Source organism: Lissotriton helveticus, chromosome 5_1 (genome assembly GCF_964261635.1).
Source record: "Lissotriton helveticus chromosome 5_1, aLisHel1.1, whole genome shotgun sequence".
NCBI lineage: Eukaryota > Metazoa > Chordata > Amphibia > Caudata > Salamandridae > Lissotriton > Lissotriton helveticus.
The window spans coordinates 521,835,045-521,852,975 of record NC_136065.1 but is presented as its reverse complement, the minus strand read 5'-3'; the positions used below and the strand labels follow the sequence as shown (position 1 = coordinate 521,852,975).

General features: G+C 46.5%; 1 protein-coding gene across 2 annotated transcripts in view; it reads right to left on the bottom strand.

The window, feature by feature from the left end:
* LOC144754714 (uncharacterized) overlaps positions 1–17,931 on the bottom strand; it is a 520,145-nt gene that overhangs the window by 40,084 nt on the left and 462,130 nt on the right. For both annotated transcript variants that reach the window (XM_078642863.1, XM_078642864.1), the window contains one exon: positions 15,274–15,392. In XM_078642863.1, the coding sequence (XP_078498989.1) occupies positions 15,274–15,392 (119 nt within the window). The remainder of the gene's footprint in view (positions 1–15,273; positions 15,393–17,931) is intronic.

The window sequence follows — 17,931 nt, the reverse complement described above, 5'->3', positions numbered from 1 at the left end:
TTGTGTAAGTTGGATTTAGCATAGGAGGGGTCCACGGTGAGTGAGAGGATCAGTTGAGTGTTGTCTGTATAGGAGATTATATTGAGTCCGTGGCATGCACTTGGTGGTGTGCAAATGTTAAATATGTGCTGAAAAACGATTTCCGCATATCGTTTGTGTGCTATATAATTTCGTCAGAAAAACTGCATTTCAGTGCAAAGACTAAGTACATTTCAATAGAAAATGTCCTGTCTGTAAACCATTGTGCACTTTCACACCAGGTTTTAGTAAAATATCTGCAACAGTGTGGGCCAAAATGTGCAACTGGCTACATACCACACCCTTACCACTCTCTTGCCGAACGGATGTGAATCATTTGCTACACTTTTTCTTTGGGAGTCGCTTGGAGTTTTCACATTCCTTATATGTTCAGTAATGTAACATTGAGGCCAGCATCCCCACTCTGAAAATGGTTCTTGTACCACTGGCCACACACTGGAACTGACAATTCCTGGAATAAGACACAGCATTTAACTGTTGTGTTTGAATTGAGGTGTCTTGACAGTAGGAGTGAAGAGAAGCCCAGGGCTATCAGAATCCAGTCTGGACTGCCACCACCTGCGCGTGCATTGAAGATGGGCTGTCTACCTCCTTGAGTAGCAGAGGCATCCACTGCCTAATCCTGGGTCTCACATGGTTCCAGAACGGTTCACTGTCTTACGACCTTTTTAGTAGGTCCTGGAGAAATGTCTGTTACACCAGTGTAATATTGTGAATTTTGTGTAATGCTTTTTTTTGCAAAATTCACCATTAGGAGTCATGAACTTTTAGTGGGAGAACACAGGAAAAACATGAATGAATGCTGTTTGCAAACATTTTATTGCACATAAAGGGCCTTCATGTCCAAAATGGATGCAAAGATGCATTGTGTGCTAAAGTGGAGTACTAAATGCAGCATTTGCATTTTGCATAATTACAGCAGGATGTAGTGTAATTATGTAAATAGAAATAATGCAAATTTCACGCACATACTTTTCAGGAGAATCCAAGCCATGTGCAACCTATGTGTGTGTCTCCTTAGCTATAGATTGTGCCGCCTCCTGTAGGAAGTCTAGCAGGCTCATTGTAATTCAAATGTGTTTACAATCGTAAGAGCAGGTGACACTACAGGGTCTTACTCTAGTTTGAAATTTTGTAAACACTGTCACTGGTCCTTGTAGTATTTTTTTAACAATCTCAGTGTGTAGGAAATGATGTACAGATTGTTGGGCAGTCTGTACACTCCAGCTGCGTTTTGAACCATGACATATCCCAGAACAATATATCTTAGATGGTGTTGTTCTAGAAGCCTTATCCTTTGCAATCAGAGTTATAGAAAAATGCAAGCAAATAAATTATAAATATATCAGATATTACATAAACCAGTGCGGTGCTGGGGGAGGAACATAAAAGTTAATTGCAAAAAAATGTCTGAACTGTGCACCTGCCTGTTCGCAGTCTTTGGGGGAAAGGAAGGCTGGAGATGAAAGTGTCTGATCAGAAAAAAAGAGGAAGGAGATTAGAAAGAACACCACGCTACACAGGAAGGTGAGGCATTGTTAGTGGTTACTGTTTCTCGAAAAAGTTGCCAACAGGTCAGCCACATTAAAAAAACACCTGAATGCACACTTTGTAAAATGAAACAAAGATAGCAAGCCAGTGCATGTGCGTGGTGCACGATGGGATTAAAGCTACTAATACAATAAAATACGAAAACCACTAGGAGTCACGTTTATTAAAAATAATTCACATCAAAAAGCAATTAAATACATCTTATTTTAAAATTCTAATTAATTCAAGGCCAGGACAGAGATTGATGTTGAACATATTGCTCGGTTCATCTAATATCAGGGCTACTGGAATTAAGTGGCAGTGGAGGACCGAATTACGAGAGAGGATTGACCAAATCACACTGCTCGGAAATGCAAATTACATCCATGAGAATGCAAATTCTGCAACATAATAAGGGATGCAAAGCAAACTATGCAACACAAACTATGGCACTATTAGATAACTATTTCGCCATTTTTCCACACTAATATAAACGTTATTCCAGTACTCTGACGAGCATTGGCAAAGGCTACAGGTCTAGAGTTAATGTGCTAACGCATGCAGTATTAGTATATTCGTGCGAGACACTTGAGAAGCAGACAAAGAGGGCTTTAATTGTAAAGTTGTCCTTTGGGCAATTCAATAAAAGCACTGGCCAGGACGTGGAAGGATATACCAAATAACCAATAGAATTAGGTGAGAGATGAATACTCTCCCGAACTGAACAAAGACAGGATTGACAGAGTCTCAGGGGTGGCTCCTCCATTTGAGCAGAGGGGCGTCGCCCATGAGCTCTAGAGCTGAAAACAAAATGGTAATGAAGTTTATTTATTACCATTTCAATTTTCAGCAACCCGTCTCGTATTGAGTGTCAGGACAGAGCGGGCCATTGCTGCGGAGTGGCGGCAGGGAGCTGTGTGCTCAAGTTTGAAATGCGCAGGTCTCTTTGGCCGGCTGTCTTGCGGAGCCCAGCCAGACAAGTGCATTTTAAACCTCTCTAACCTAGCTGTCTTAGGCAGCTGGGTTAAAGAAAGTGATGGCCTCCAGTGCCCTTGAGAGCGCTAAGTGAGGCTGCTCCCTGCAATACAGGCGCTTTTTTCGTGCTAGTCAACAGCATGAGAGAAGCACCAGGATTGGTTAGGGGAGCTGGCTGGGTCTTGCATTGGAGCCTGCTCCGAGGAGAGAAGACCCAAGCAAGGAGGGTGTTGCACCGCAAGCCAAGAAGGTAAGTATATACTTTCTTTGTGCCGCCCGCCCACCACCCTCGTTACATGCCAGCTGCCATTGCACAGTCTTAAACTAATACATGAAAGAGCCTGGTCAAAGAAAGATATTGGTTGAAAGAGGTGGACTGAGAGATCACTCTCTCGGGTACACTGTCAAAACCCTGACCTAAAAATGCATAGGTTTCTTAAGAAAGAAAACTATACACATTCAAAATATTATATTCAAATGATATTTGCCAAAAATTCATAATTCAATCTTACATGGAAGCATATGAACAGCTCTTTATTGACTGTCTACTTTACCTCCCACACTAAGACAGACCACGTAAAACACCCTACAAACAAAAGTACCAGGAGAAGGGCATGATAGGACACTTCTTCGGGAGGTAAGAGAAACTTTGAGTGTAAAGAAAAAGGTATACACTCTCCCAGACTTAACTAACACTTTTCAAAAAGCATTCCATACCTAACTTATTTTCTCCGAGGAAATTGATGTTTAATGGTTAACCAGATTGTTGGAATTGCAATTAGTGTTGTACGGTTGGTGGGTAGACTTCGGTCTAGATCTTTCATGCATTCTGTCATTCGTGCCCCTATGACTACTGTTCCTCTTAAATAATCAGAGGGATTTGTCAAGATGATAGTATGTTAAAATATGCCAGTGTTTTGTGATGATTTTCTTCACTTGGTTAGAAACATTGCTATATGTGCTGACGCAAATGAGATATTTAATTTCCTCTTTCTTGTTGTCTGCCAATAGGGCCCTTATATAGTAGTTCCATCCATGCCCTTGGCCTTCTGAATGAGGCATATTCACTCTAGTAATTGTCTCTGAGTGTCTTTTCTTCTATCCTGCAGTCTTGGATGTCTGAGCAGTTTCTTCTGATCCACAGGGCTATGACACCACCATCTTTATATTACCCTGTATTCACCACAAACAACTAATACTGCTGGCGACAAGAAGGTTCCAGTTTGTCTACACTCGGAAACGCTATTGCCAGGAACTACTTTGCCCAAATACCCTTAGCAGTGCATGCCGCAATTAAATCACACCGTCACCAAATATGTGCGCAGGGCCCAAACAACTAACTGACAAGGAACACAAAAACTAAACCTGACCACCAGTTTGGTGAAGAGCTGGTAGGAGAGCAGAATTCACAGTAGGTCTACTTCTGGCAAGCTGCCCTTGATGAAGTAAGTGGATGTTTCGGGGCTATAAGCCCTTGGTTTACTGAAACCTAACATATCCTGCACTTCTCCAACTACTTTTACTTTACACCTTTGTTGTTTCAAAAAAGGGGAGCTCAGTGCCTAGCCCTTTTGATGTCTTGATTACTGATTGCTATAGTGTGTGACTAAAGGGTAATATAGGATTCCCTGGTTGAGTAAGTGATTATTTTGGGGAAATATGCACAAGAGCCTATAGGACACAAAATTCACTCTCCACGTTTGCTGTGTATTGAGTTACTACATCATTTACTCAAGTTGCACTTGGGGCATACTTATGACATTGCCTCCCAATGAAACACAGCAAGTCACCTTGCTGCGCTGCACTGTGTGAAAGGAAAAGGGCAGGAATGCGCCATATTTAAAAGAATAAGGTGCATTCCTGCTTTTTCCTTTGCACCGATTTGGCTGCCAAGGCCAACGCAGGAACCCTTGCACTGTAGTGCAAGGATGCCTGAGTTGCATAAAGGATTGTTTTTGTGCAGGAAGGGACACCGTCCTGCACAAAAACAATCCTGAGAGGCATATTCCACTATCCATACAGAATGAAGCAAACGCAAGAAGATGATGGACGGAGCCCCGAAACTGGTCCTAGGATGCTTCAATCATCAATCAATCAGTGCATTTATATAGCGCGCTACTCACCCGGGGGGTCTCAAGGCGCTTGGGGAGGGGGGTCCGCTACTGCTCGAACAGCCAGGTCTTGAGCTGCTTCCTGAAGGCGAGGTGGTCCTGGGTCAGGTGGAGGTGGGTCGGGAGGGAGTTCCAAGTCTTGGCGGCCAGGTAGGAAAAGGACCTTCCTCCTGCGGTGGCTTTTCGGATGCGGGGGACGGCGGCGAGGGCGTGGCTGGTCGATCGGAGCTGGCGTGTGGGGGTGTAGAAGTTGAGGCGGCTGTTGAGGTATCTTGGGCCTTGGTTGTGTAGGGCTTTGTGTGCGTGGGTGAGGAGACGGAAGGTGATTCTCTTGTTGACCAGGAGCCAGTGCAGGTCTCTCAGGTGTCCGGAGATGTGGCTGTGTCGGGGGATGTCGAGGATGAGTCTTGCTGAGGCGTTCTGGATCCGTTGGAGTCCTTTCTGGAGCTTGGCGGCTGTTTCGGCATAGAGGGCGTTGCCGTAGTCTAGTCGGCTGGTGATGAGGGCCTGGGTGACCGTCTTACTGGTCTCGGTGGGGATCCACCGGAAGATCTTACGTAGCATGCGCAGGATGTTGAAGCACGACGAGGAGACGGCGTTGACTTGTCTGGTCATGGAGAGGGAGGAGTCCAGGACGAAGCCCAGGTTGCGTGCGTGGTCTGTTGGTTTGGGTGCACTGCCCAGGGCGGGGGGCCACCAGGAGTCGTCCTAGGCGGACGGTGATGATCCCAGGATGAGGACTTCCGTCTTGTCTGAGTTCAGTTTCAGGCGGCTGTTCATCATCCACTCGGCTACGTCTTTCATCCCTTCGTGTAGGTTGGCTCTGGCGGTGGCGGGGTCGTTGGTGAGGGAGAGGATCAGCTGGGTGTCGTCGGCATAGGAGATGATGTTGAGGTTGTGTTGGCGTGCGATGGCCGCAAGGGGGCTCATGTAGACATTGAAGAGGGTGGGGCTGAGCGAGGAGCCTTGAGGGACACCGCAGATGACTTTGGTGGCTTCTGATCTGAACGGGGGGAGGCTGACTCTCTGTGTCCTTCCGGCGAGGAAGGAGATGATCCATTCTAGTGCCTTCTCCTGGATTCCGATGTTGCTGAGGCGCTTGCACTAGGGTGCGGTGGCAGACAGTGTCGAATGCCGCGGAGAGGTCCAGGAGGATGAGGGCTGCTGTTTCTCCGTTATCGAGCAGGGCTCGGATGTCATCGGTGGCTGCGTTGAGGGCGGTCTCGGTGCTGTGGTTGGCCCGGAAGCCAGACTGCAAGAGGTCGAGGGATCCGTTTGTCTCGAGGAAGGCTGCCAGCTGCTTGTTGACGGTCTTCTCGATGACTTTGGCCGGAAACGGGAGGAGCGAGATGGGGCGGTAATTTTTGAGTTCGGTGGGGTCCGCTGAAGGTTTCTTCAGTAGGGCGCTGAGTTCGGCGTGCTTCCAGCTCTCCGGGAAGGTAGCGGTGTCGAAGGAGGTGTTGATGATGTCCCACAGGTGGGGTGCGATGACGGCGTCGGCCTTGTTGAAGACGTGGTGGGGGCAGGGCTCAGTAGGGGATCTGGAGTGGATGGAGTTCATCGTGCGGATGGTGTCTTCGGTGCAGATCGGCGTCCAGGCCCGGAGGGCGGTGGTTGGGTGCGTTGGTGCGTTCGTGGGGTGCGTCGGTTGTGTGCTGAAGCTGTTGTGAATGTCCGCAATCTTGTTGTGGAAGTAGGAGGCGAGGGAGTTGCAGAGGTCTTGTGAAGGGGTGATGTCGTTGGTTCCGGCGTTGGCTAGCTCTTTGACGATGTTGAAGAGTTCCTTGCTGTTGTGTGCGTTGTTGTCCAGTCGTTCCTTAAATGCAGTTTTCTTGGTGGTGTGGATCAGTTGGTGGTGTTTTCGGGTGGCGAGCTTCAGGGTGGTCATGTTGTTTGGTGTTGGGTCTCTGCGCCAGGCTTTCTCGAGGGCTCGGCAGTTCTTCTTGGAGATCTTGAGTTCGTCGGTGAACCATGGGGCTTTCTTGCTGCCGGGTCTGCTAGGCGGGGTCCTTAGCGGGGCGAGGTCGTCTGCGCAGTTGCTGATCCACTTCGTGAGGTTGTTGGCGGCCTGGCTGGCGTTCGCTGAGCTGGCGGGGGGGTCCTGGCTCAGGGATGCGGCGAGCTGGTCGGGCGTGATCTTGTTCCAGTTTCTGCGTGCAACCTGTTGTTGGTGGTGGTGGATCGTGTTCTTTCTGAAGCTGAAGTGGATGCAGCTGTGGTCCGTCCAGTGGAGTCCGGTGGCGTGGCTGAAGGCGATGTTCTTGCTGGATGAGAAGACGGGGTCGAGCATGTGTCCAGCGTAGTGGGTGGGGGTGGTCACCAGCTGCTTGAGACCGAGGTTGGCGAGGTTGTCCAGCAGGGTGGTGGTGTTGCGGTCGTTGTTGTTCTCCAGGTGGAAGTTGAGGTCCCCGAGGAGGATGTAGTCGGTGGAGGGGAGGGCGTGCGGGCTGATGAAGTCTGCGATGTCTTCGCTGAATTGTGTGCGTGATCCCGGGGGTCTGTAGATGAGGGTGCCTCTGAGGGTGGTCTTGGGATCGGTGTGGATCTGGAAGTGCAGGTGTTCGGCGACTCTGAGGGTGTCGTCGGAGTTGGTCGTGATGCGGATGGTGTTCTTGTGGACGATGGCGATGCCTCCTCCAGTCTGGTTGACGCGGTCCCTCCGGGTGATCTTGTAACCGTCCGGGATGGCGATGGTGATGTCGGGCGCCGAGGAGGCGTTCATCCAGGTCTCCGTGAGGAAGGCGACGTCTGGTGATGTTGTGTCGAGCAGGTTCCAGAGTTGGACGGCGTGTTTGTGGACGGAGCGGGTGTTGATCAGGATGCACTTCAGGTGGTTGTTGCTGGTGGTCTGCTTGGTGGGAGCTGGTGTAGTGCAGGTCCGGATGCAGGTGTACTTGCAGGAGTGGCAGCTGAAGGGTCCGTGGGTGCGTCTCGGGGTGGCACGGTAGCATCCCGGGATCCGGCCGGTGTTGAGTGCGCTGAGTTCGGTGGCGTCGTAGGTCCGGCGGTGGGCTGGTGTCTGCGGAGGCCAGGGGTCTTACCTTTGGCGCACCTTCGGCGCGCTTAGGGCGCGCCCGCTGCGCGTCAACGCTGCGCGTTTGCCACTCTGCCATATGAGGAGCGTGGGGGGGCGGAGCGAGGGAGGAGCAGCTGGGAGGCGGGAGTGGGGCGGCGAATGGGAAGGGAGAGAGAGGGAAGGGGGGCGGGGCCGCAGGGGGGCAGCGGCGGGGAGCGGGCGGGAAACGCGACCGGGGCTGGAGGGGGAACAAACGAGGGAACAAACGAGGGGGAACAACGAAAATCAGAGGGCACAACAAGCGGACAGCAGAAAAGGTACAAAAAGGTACAAAACAAAGTTACTTAGAGCAGGGGGCAACGCAGGGAGAAAACGATGGAAAAAACAATACAATACAACGGGGAGCAACGCTGACACAAGCGACGTAGAATACAGCCGTACAGCAGAGGAACTACCGCTCCAGCAGACCAGGAGCACAGCTGTGGGCAGCGGCGGCACTCGGTAGGATTGGAACCTGGGCTCACTCGCAGAGAGTGTGTGCGGTGTGTGGGGTGACCGGCCCAGAGGGTCAGAGGTCACTGCCCACCACTGCGTGCACTCTGCACTATATTGCCCAGTGGGAGGGAGGAGCAGCTGGGAGGCGGGAGCCGGGCGGCGAATGGGAAGGGAGAGAGAGGGAAGGGGGGCGGGGCCGCAGGGGCTTGTTTCCAGTTCAGGGAGGACCTGGCCTGGCAGTTCGGGCTGGAAGGTTCCCACTGAGCGCAGGGTAAAGACGGATTTGCATATGTCTGTGTTCAAACTGGAATGGCACGGAGAGCAAAAAAACAATAAATTTGGGCCCAGACCTCTGTACTGGGGTGAATGTATGACAATGTTCTGCATTCTGTCCATCAATTGTTCTTTTTACATTATACAGAATGCTGCACACCTAGAAAGAGGAAGTAACAAGGAGAAATAAACATATTTCTCCTAGTTATGCCTCTCCTGGGAAAGCATGACTTTTGAGGCATTCCCAGTTTTACCAGTTCTAGTAAATCCGGGAATGAATCAAAAACCATGAGAGTTGCATAGGATCACCCTTGCAATGCCCATGAAACTCCTTCCTAGCATAGAGTAAGGCCACTCAACGATTTGCACTGTGTTGCTTTACTCAAGATTTATGAAGGCACATAGGGCCACACAAGATGGCTTTGCGTGGCTTCGTATTTGAGTTGCGTTGCTTTTGCACCATATTGCGTGGTGCAAGAGCGACGCAACGGGGCTCATTAATATGCCTCTTGGTCTTTTGACCATGTTATCATTTGATCTATAGCAAAACCCCACTGTATGAATGCATGTTAACCTGAGTTATGTGGCTTCAGCACTGAGCATGATGTAATGAGAATGCCACAACTGAGTGCTACATGTTGATGTATTTTACTTTTGTAACCACTCTGGCTATAATTATTCTGATGGACGTTCTCTCCCAATGTAGGAATAAAGACTTAAATACAGCATTTTAGTGATAATATCTCATTGAGGCATGCTTGAGTTTGTTGCATGTTTTGTCTAATCAAAATCTCTATTTTAGAGAAAAACGTTGGGCAGTGTTGGTGACCTGATTAAAGCCCTGTACCCAAGAGGCCATTGTAATTGGGGCTGAAACAGGTCAACCTGTTATTAAGGTAATAGGACCATTATATCCTTAACCCCAGGTGAATCTTTCAATCATACCTGAACACTCACAAATAAAGGGATACCTTGGTAGTTTAAGGTGTTTTTTTATTATTCTCTGAGGACGCCGGCTCAAGTAATATCAAAAGTTCTCCCTGTAATATGGTTGAGCCTAACCTGGTTTTTAGAGACCAGGATGAGACCTGATGATGAAGTATGCCACTGCTAGAGTACGGGTCTAACAAAAAAAACTAATTGTGTTCTTTGACAGAAGGGTGATAACTCAGAGGACATACGAATTTCCTCAGAGAAAATAAGTCAATTATGTAAAACATATAGAACAATGGACATAGCAGAAAAAACCTGCAGATAAGTATGAAGCATGTCAAATTTATTATGTACCTGGCTCATTAGGAGGTACCTTTGTTTTAGACCTTGAAATGAGACAACAAAGGGCCATGTTACATACAGTGCCACAGGGGTGCAAACAGTATGTTCACCTGTTTTCTGCGCTACTGAAAAATTCTCTGGGAGAGGGCCACAAACCATATGCATTGGGGAAGTCAGTGAACCTGACGCCCTGACTGGGTCTGCTTAATATATGGGAAGATACAGACCTGACTGAAATCGAACAACAATTGGTGACGCTGGGATACACATTTGTATTAGTAAAGAGAGAACTGGCGAGGGGATGGGGTGGAGTGGCACTTTCCTTAAGTTCAGCTCTCACTTGACAATTCCCACTAAGAACTGAAACTGACAGGAGATGCTGCACAAGGCTGTGGAAGGCTGTTTTTCTTCTCTGGCTCATCATTCTCACAGCGTGGCTGAAAGAGTTAGACAGGTGCATGATAGCAGAGAAAGAAGTCTTCATAACCAGAGGATGCCCGAAGAAATGGGATAAACAAGCATTGGAAATGCAATAGGTCTCGCATTAGAAAAGTTGGAGCTATTGGTCTTGTAAATGACAAATATTTTATTTATTTGTTGGTTTTTAAAATAGCTAAATTGATAGCTTTGTCATTTACAATGCCATTAGTTATAACTTTCGCGAATGTGACACCTATAGCATTTGGAATGCAACATGTTTTGTATTTACGTGACTTAGATGGCAGCTCTGGTCGTTAGGCCACATCTCTAGAGAGCAGGAGAGTGCAGCAGGGGAGAGAAGCACAGCAATGCAATAGGTCTCGCATTAGGAAAGTTTGAGCTATTGGTATTGTAAAGGACACATTTTTTATTTATGTGCTTGTTTTGAAAATAGCGAAATTAATAGCTTTGTTATTTACAATGCCAATAGTTTTATCTTTCGCAAATGTGACACCTATTGTAACACAATATGTGTTGTAGCACTGAGTGGTGTGAGGGTGAGGGGTGTGAGGGTGAGGGGGGGTGAGGGTGAGTGGGTGTGTGAGGGTGAGTGAGGGGGTATGAGGGGGTGTGAGGGTGAGGGTGCGTGAGGGTGTGTGAGGGAGGGTGAGTGAGGGTGAGTGAGGGTGTGTGAGGGAGTGAGGGTGAGGGTGAGGGTGAGGGTGTGAGGGTTAGGGGGTGTGAGGGTGAGGGTGTGAGGGTGACTGAGGGTGTGTGAGGGTGAGGGGTTGAGGGTAAGGGTGTGTGAGGGTGAGGGGGGGGTGATGGTGAGAGGGTGAGGGTGTGTGAGGGTGTGTGAGGGTGAGGCTGAGTGAGGCTGAGTGAGGGTGTGAGGGTGAGTGAGGGTGAGTGAGGGTGTGTGAGGATGAGGGGGTGAGGATGAGTGAGGGTGTGAGGGTGAGGGTGTGAGGGTGGGTGGGTGAGGGTGAGAGGATGTGAGGGTGTATGAGGGTGAGTGGGTGTGTGAGGGTGTGTGAGGGTGAGTGAGGGGGTGTGAGGGTGAGTGAGGGGGTGTGAGGGGGTGTGAGGGTGAGGGTGTGTGAGGGTGAGGGGGTGTGAGGGTGAGGGGTTGAGGGTGAGGGGTTGAGGGTGAGGGGGTGAGGGTGAGGGGTCTGACTTGTTTAATGCCACAGATGCAACAATTATTAGCAGGGACTCCATATACATTCTCAGTAGGACTGCTGCATTTTTAAAAGCCCAGGAGCAGCTCATAGCACAGGAACGGATGTACAAGTAAGAGCACAATACCAGCTACACAGAATAGTGCTCAGCTTTCCTTTTAACAGCCGAATGCATTCTGGGAGTTGTCGTCCTGTTTCATTTCAACTATAACAGATGTACTAATGCACCCTAAAAGGTAAAGGCAAGCCCAGGGCAAAGCTCTGGAATCGCTGATGATATGGTGTCATCTGGAGAGCATAGTATGGAAGACAACACTTCTTGCAGGAGAACTGATATACATTTAAATGTACAGCAGCAGATACACGTGGAAGAAGGAACTGTAATTGATCTCAATACGACTGCAACTTTCTGTTGAAGGAGCGAAATAACTCAGAAACACATGTCCAGGAATGCATCAAGCATTGGCTGTGCAAACACATATGTTAAAACACATCTAACAGGAACTGCATCTGCCATAATGATTTGCGGTATGTAATGCTGACCTGCAGTGTGCCCCCGCACCCCCTACCCTTTTGAAAATTGGACCAATTTGCCCGAAAACAATGACGTGCAAAAGAAAGGCCTGAACTGGGACCCGGAGTGGCAGGGACCCGGAATAGCTGCTGACGTGATGCCATCTAAGAAGGAAAGCAGCTCCCAGGGTTGCCAGGTTCACAGATGGGTGCCATTTTTCCCATTTGTGCGAGGAAAAAAAAACAAGGGGGCAGGGAGAGAACAGACGAGTGGAGGGAGGGAAGGGGTGTGCGGTGAGAGAAAGGGGAGAGCGGACAACTCAGAGGTAAGGGACAGAGAGAAGTAGAGAACGGAAAAAATATATAAAGGGGAGAAAGAAAGGAGTGAGACATATAGTGAAGAGAGTGAGGCGGGGGAAAGTAGGAAACACGGGGAATCGAGAGGGAAAGAAGAGATGGCGAAGCAGAGGGAAGGGGAGAGAAAAAGGTGAAGTAAGAGGGATAGGGAGAGACAAAAGGAAGACAGACTGCAACTGTGCTGGGAAGGGATAGAAATGCGAGGCCCCTTAAATATCCCGCTGTTTGGCTCGCGAAAATCAATTAACAAAGTTTCACCGTAGAAAGACTCAGTTGGCTTAATGCCAAAACGAGTAGTTTAATAGTCATGCATGGTTCTGCATACAAATGACGTCAAAACCGGCTGTCCGTCACGTTGCACCGCGTCCCGAGCAGTGTTGCCAGGCAGCATGGAAACAGAAAACCCAGTTGTGAAAATAAGAACAGACCGTAAAATCCCAGTCGATTATAGTATGATCACAATGTAGGCAGGAAGAGAATATAACGCTCCGTTCGAAAACTCATTAGCAAGCAATACACGAGTGCGCAGAATTGAATTAATCAAGCACCTTCCCAAAATGCAAAGTTTTGCATACAAAAACGAAAAGCTCAGGTGTAAAAACAAACGAAAAAAAACCCCGATGTGGGTAGGGGGGAGGAGAAATGCGACACGGCCGCAGCAGGGGGCGGAGCGGGGAGAGCGGCAGGGGCCTTTGAAGTGAAGCTAAGCTTCACTTCAAAGGAGTGGGAGGAGTGCTGCTGGGGAACAGATGGCGATTTGATGCTGTGCACGCGCATTTTAGGTCAATGCGCTTGCGCATTGACCTAAAAGCGCACGGGCACAGCACCAAATCGCCAGTCTAGGCAAACCTTGGGTAAACCTTGTTTAAAGCCCTATAGTCTCGCTTCTCTCAATGTGCATGCGCATTGATAGGTCACGAGACCTAAAAATGGCTGAAATGGAACACTCACAGAGGGGAGATTTGTGTATCTCCATGGTAGAATTGGAAATGCGAAGAACTGAAAACGGAGATGTCACTGTTGAACATATCTGTTTTCCCAACCTCTGTAACCTGTATGGTGCTGAATGTAACTTGCGCATACCGTATGCAATTGCTGTTTACCTGTCTGCCATGAACCTTTATCAATAAAAACAATTTTAAAAAAATGAGGAAAACACTGTCTGTTTGCAGTCAGTGTGCCCCTCTGAATGGATGGCCCCTATGGATACCCCAGACATCCAACTGTAGGTGGGTGCAGTCACTTACTGCTGGGGGATCTCTGACACCTTTTGAAGTTCAGGAGAGTGCCGCTTACATACAGAAAGATGGAGCAGCTGCCTCATGCATTCGACCCATATATCGCCAATGCACAGCTCCCAGGCCTGGTGCAAGTTTGCAATTGCACTGAGTGCAGCGCATTGATCGTAAAAAGGCATACTATCCCTGTTTGCACAAGCACACCTGTTTAAAGGTGTGCCATGGCACAAACAGGAAAAGTGTGCTGGTTACATGTCAAGGGTCTTGTTTGGGATTTGTCTAAACTCTGAGGGTCCTGATGAAAGAGCTTCATCTTATAGGACTAAAGCATAAAAGTACATTTTAGAAATTATTCTTTACACTCTATTAGAATAACATTCCAGTACTTAAAGTTTATATTTCCTGCTGCAGACAACCATCCTTCCTACTTCATCAAATAGAGATGTCTTGACTATTTGGGCAGCACTGACATTAATTTAATGAACAGTTTACAGCTGTGCCCAGCTGAGATTCATAAAGTGTCTGGCACAGTAGTGCACACAGCATGCAACAATTGTAATAATTCTGAGATTGAAACAACATTTTGTATTGAAATCTAGAAATGATGGTGCAGATAATGGTTTGTGTGGTGAGGGCCGAACATTCATATTTACATCGAAAATGCACAGCTGCAAATTACTTTTCAGTAGCCCAACTTAATATGAAGCTTTTCTTGTTGTTACAATAATTTAAAATGTTGTAAATGTGTGGAAATATCTAAAAACACACGAATTAGTAAAACAATGAGATCAAACAGTCACTGGGACATAGTCTGGAAAGAACCATGTAGGAGGCTTTTTTCCTGTCTGGATTCTGTTTACACTTTCACATTTTAAATAGAGTGTATATATTTTGTTGTATCTAAGCGATATTTGCTTATAAGTATTTAAGTTTTTCTCTACTTATACAATTATGTCCTCCATAGAGGTTGGTGTCTCCTATCTGTCAATACTGATAAAGTGTGAGCCTAGTTCTCAAGCAAAGGAGCGCTGCACATGAGGAGGAGTGGGTACAAGACAGAAATGCAAAAACATCTTGCTTCGAAGAAGTAGAGCATTCTTCTTATATGTGAAGTGGTGTGACCCCAACCTACAGAACTGTTCACACTGTATAATGGATTGGTGATCAGAGAATTGAGGGGCATATTACCTAGCAATAGCGATATTTATCGCTGAGCAGGGTTAGCGGGAATCATTTTATCGCCGAGCTCCGCCGATTTTTATCGCAGATAAACCTTGCTATTATCAAGGTTTATCTAAAAAGCGATAAACATCGGCCGTAATGCATGAATATCGCTGAAAAGTCAGCGATATTAATGCTCTTAGCCATGTTATCCACCTACCATTGGATAACATGGCTAAGAACTGCTCCTGGCAGGCGTTAGCTTTTGGAGATATTCGCGCTTAGCGCAAATATTTCCATAATTACGCCTTTGTAGGTAATAGGAGATAGCGATGTTAGTGACTGTTTACAGTCGCTAACATCTTGGCACGCCCACTTTGCATGTCATTAGCGATAAATATCGCTGACATGCAAAGTTGGCCCCAAGATGATCGCTATCTCCTACTAGCTGTCGCTAACTGGTGTTAGCGACAGCTAGGTAATAGGTCGATAAAATTATCGCTGCTTTAGCGGGAAAAATTCCCGCTAAAGCGGCGATAAGGCCCTTGGTAATATGCCCCAGAGTATTTTAGTTCACTTTTTAACTTCATTTTTAGTTAATACAGTAAACAACATGTAAACTTGGGTAATATAACTGAAGGGCCATTCAAACTACTGTGCCCATAAATATGTTCAAAAACAGTTCTTACTTCTCAACATCTGTAGTTTCTCTGGCAAGGAGAACAGATCTTTCTTGCATGGAGTGTTCTCCATGAGAGGCTATGCCTTCAGAGTCCTGCCACACTTGACGGGAAGGCGAGTCTTCATTCTAGTAAAAAAGAAATGCAATTCAATTAAGTCACAATTAGAGATGTTCTAGCCATACAGGGATATATAGGACAAAATCTGAATCTTAATAAGTCAATTCCCATTACGGTGCTGTTGTGCGAGGTATTCACAAGCTAACAATCTTAGTGAAACATTTTCTTACTACATTTTTCAACAAAGTGAGATATATAACCAATCTTAAAAATAGTAAGTTGTGCCATTTTAAGATCTACACCCCAATGATTACTTCCCTCTTTCAAGTAAATTAAGTTAATTTAGATACAGTTCTTACAAAAAAAAACTTTGTTTTTGCTTTTTATTTTATAATCTAAAGCAACACCTGTTGTCACCACCCTTCCTGCATTATGGATCAGGGATATTTTAGATACCCTACGTCGTTACTTATGACAGTTATGTATGCTGCCTATCGGTTAAGATATGGAAAGTTCCTAGTGTCAGGTGATGGAGTAGAACAATAAAAAGGCTCAGATAACAAGAAGAAAAGTGGCCATCAGTCACACATCATGATTTGAGACTTTTCATGAGACACTGTTTAAATAAAACCTGATGGGTGAGAAACTGGATAGGATTATCTTTCTTTACAGTAAATAATGTTATGCTAAATAGCAAAGGCAGCACATATACAAAGAATAAATAACTAGGAGACAAATATATTTCTCCTCGTTATGCCAGCTGCAAGTAGTCACACCATTCTGTTGAAAGCCCATGACTACCAGCCTTCGTAAATATGGGTTTCTGTCAAAATCCATAAGTAGGTGCACTCGATGCCCATGAAACTACCCATGGAACGCCTACCTGATGCAAAGTAATACAAGACAGTGCAATGTGCTGCCTTGCAACACTTTTTTTTTTAACAAGGCAATCCCAAAAACATTTTGTTGCTACATAAATACCACAAAGGATTTTGCCTCTGGTCTGCATTAAAAAGGTGATGTACACCTGGTGCAAAATCTTTCAAAATCTGGCCCTTTGTTCTTGAAAGGTAGATTAATGGTGAGGATTAACGCTGTGTGGAGGACTGGGTTTTCCAGCACTACATAGAGATATGAATGGACTGGATTGAAGTGCTAGGGAATTTCACATCCATTTGGTTGTCATGTGAGAGAATGAAAAGTGAATCCTGCCTGGCCAGATGTCATGTGGTTAAGCATAATTAGTGCTAATGGTGTGCTTGATAGTTGATTGGCTCAGGTGCATGAGGGGATGAGTATGATGGGTGCAGTCGGTAGGAGTTGAGGGTCACCCCTTGTAAAAACCTCTGAAGAGATACTCTGATGTGCTGTTCCAGTCAGACCTCTGAAGTTAGGTTCTGTGGTGGCTGTGAGATGGTCCAGAGAAGTAAAACAGCTTTCCACAGCCTTGTGCAGCATCTCCTGTCAGTTTCAGTCCTTAATGAGCATTGTCAAGTGAGAGCTAAACTTAGGGAAAGAGTTTTCCATCAATGAGGCACATCTTCTACCTAGGCTCTGATTCTGGTGTGAGCTACCTCAATGAAGAGTTGAAGAGCTTTTCTGGTGTGCAGACCAACAATTCTTTTGTGGGCTGTTTTTTGAAAAATGTTGACTGTGGTTCCACATCTCGATCAGTCACCTGTATATATTGCCATTGTAAAAACACTGGTGCACTGAATGCTCACTTTATTCTCTTGCTCTGCACCATCACTCAACAAGAGCACCTATTGCATCAAATTTGCTCTATGTAGTTCTTTGAAAATGTAAGTTATTTCGCAACAAAGTGTTTGTTTGAAAATAAATAAAATGGTGGGAAAGCATATAAAAAGATACCAATGAGGAGGGTTACTTATTTCTAGTACTACTGTGTGGAAGTCAAGGGCTACACTTCCCACCTTAAGGACCCCTTTTTTCTTATATTTGATTACTATACCCAGGTCCCTGGGTTACTGGGTTGCCCCTTTTGCTTTATAATATTGTAGTGTAAGAGGGCGGAGTGTCTCTTTTAGTTGAGGTTAAACAATACCTACTACCAGAAGTATGGAGTTAAGTCAGAGGGGCCTCTTAGAGGTGCCCTCTGGCCACTAACTATAGCATCTAACATAAAGTAAGGAAACATGTCTCAGTGGAGGATTACATTCAACTCCAGTAAACTGTAAAACTATATAATTTAAATGTAAAAGGATGGTACAACTTCATCCACTCTTGGTTGCATTCTTCATCACAGAGGGCCCCAGGTCCGCTCCACAAGAGCTCCTGTTGCAGTTGGTATCACACTGAGCTGCAGACAATAACACTTAATGACCTACTATGTCCTTACTATTCAAGGACCACAGGTCACCAGCACTATTCGCTCTATGACTCAGTCTGGGCCAACTGTGTTGGGACGGGTCAAATTAGTTTTTTTCCAACCTTCCATTCACACAATTGAAAATAAGAGGGTTTAATAGGTCCCTCGTGTCTTGTATTAACTAACAAATGTCTGCCTTTATTAGTGCATAACAAAATCACATGTATTCATCAGGGCCTTAGCCCCTCAAATTACTGAATCTTATAATCTAGAGGCTT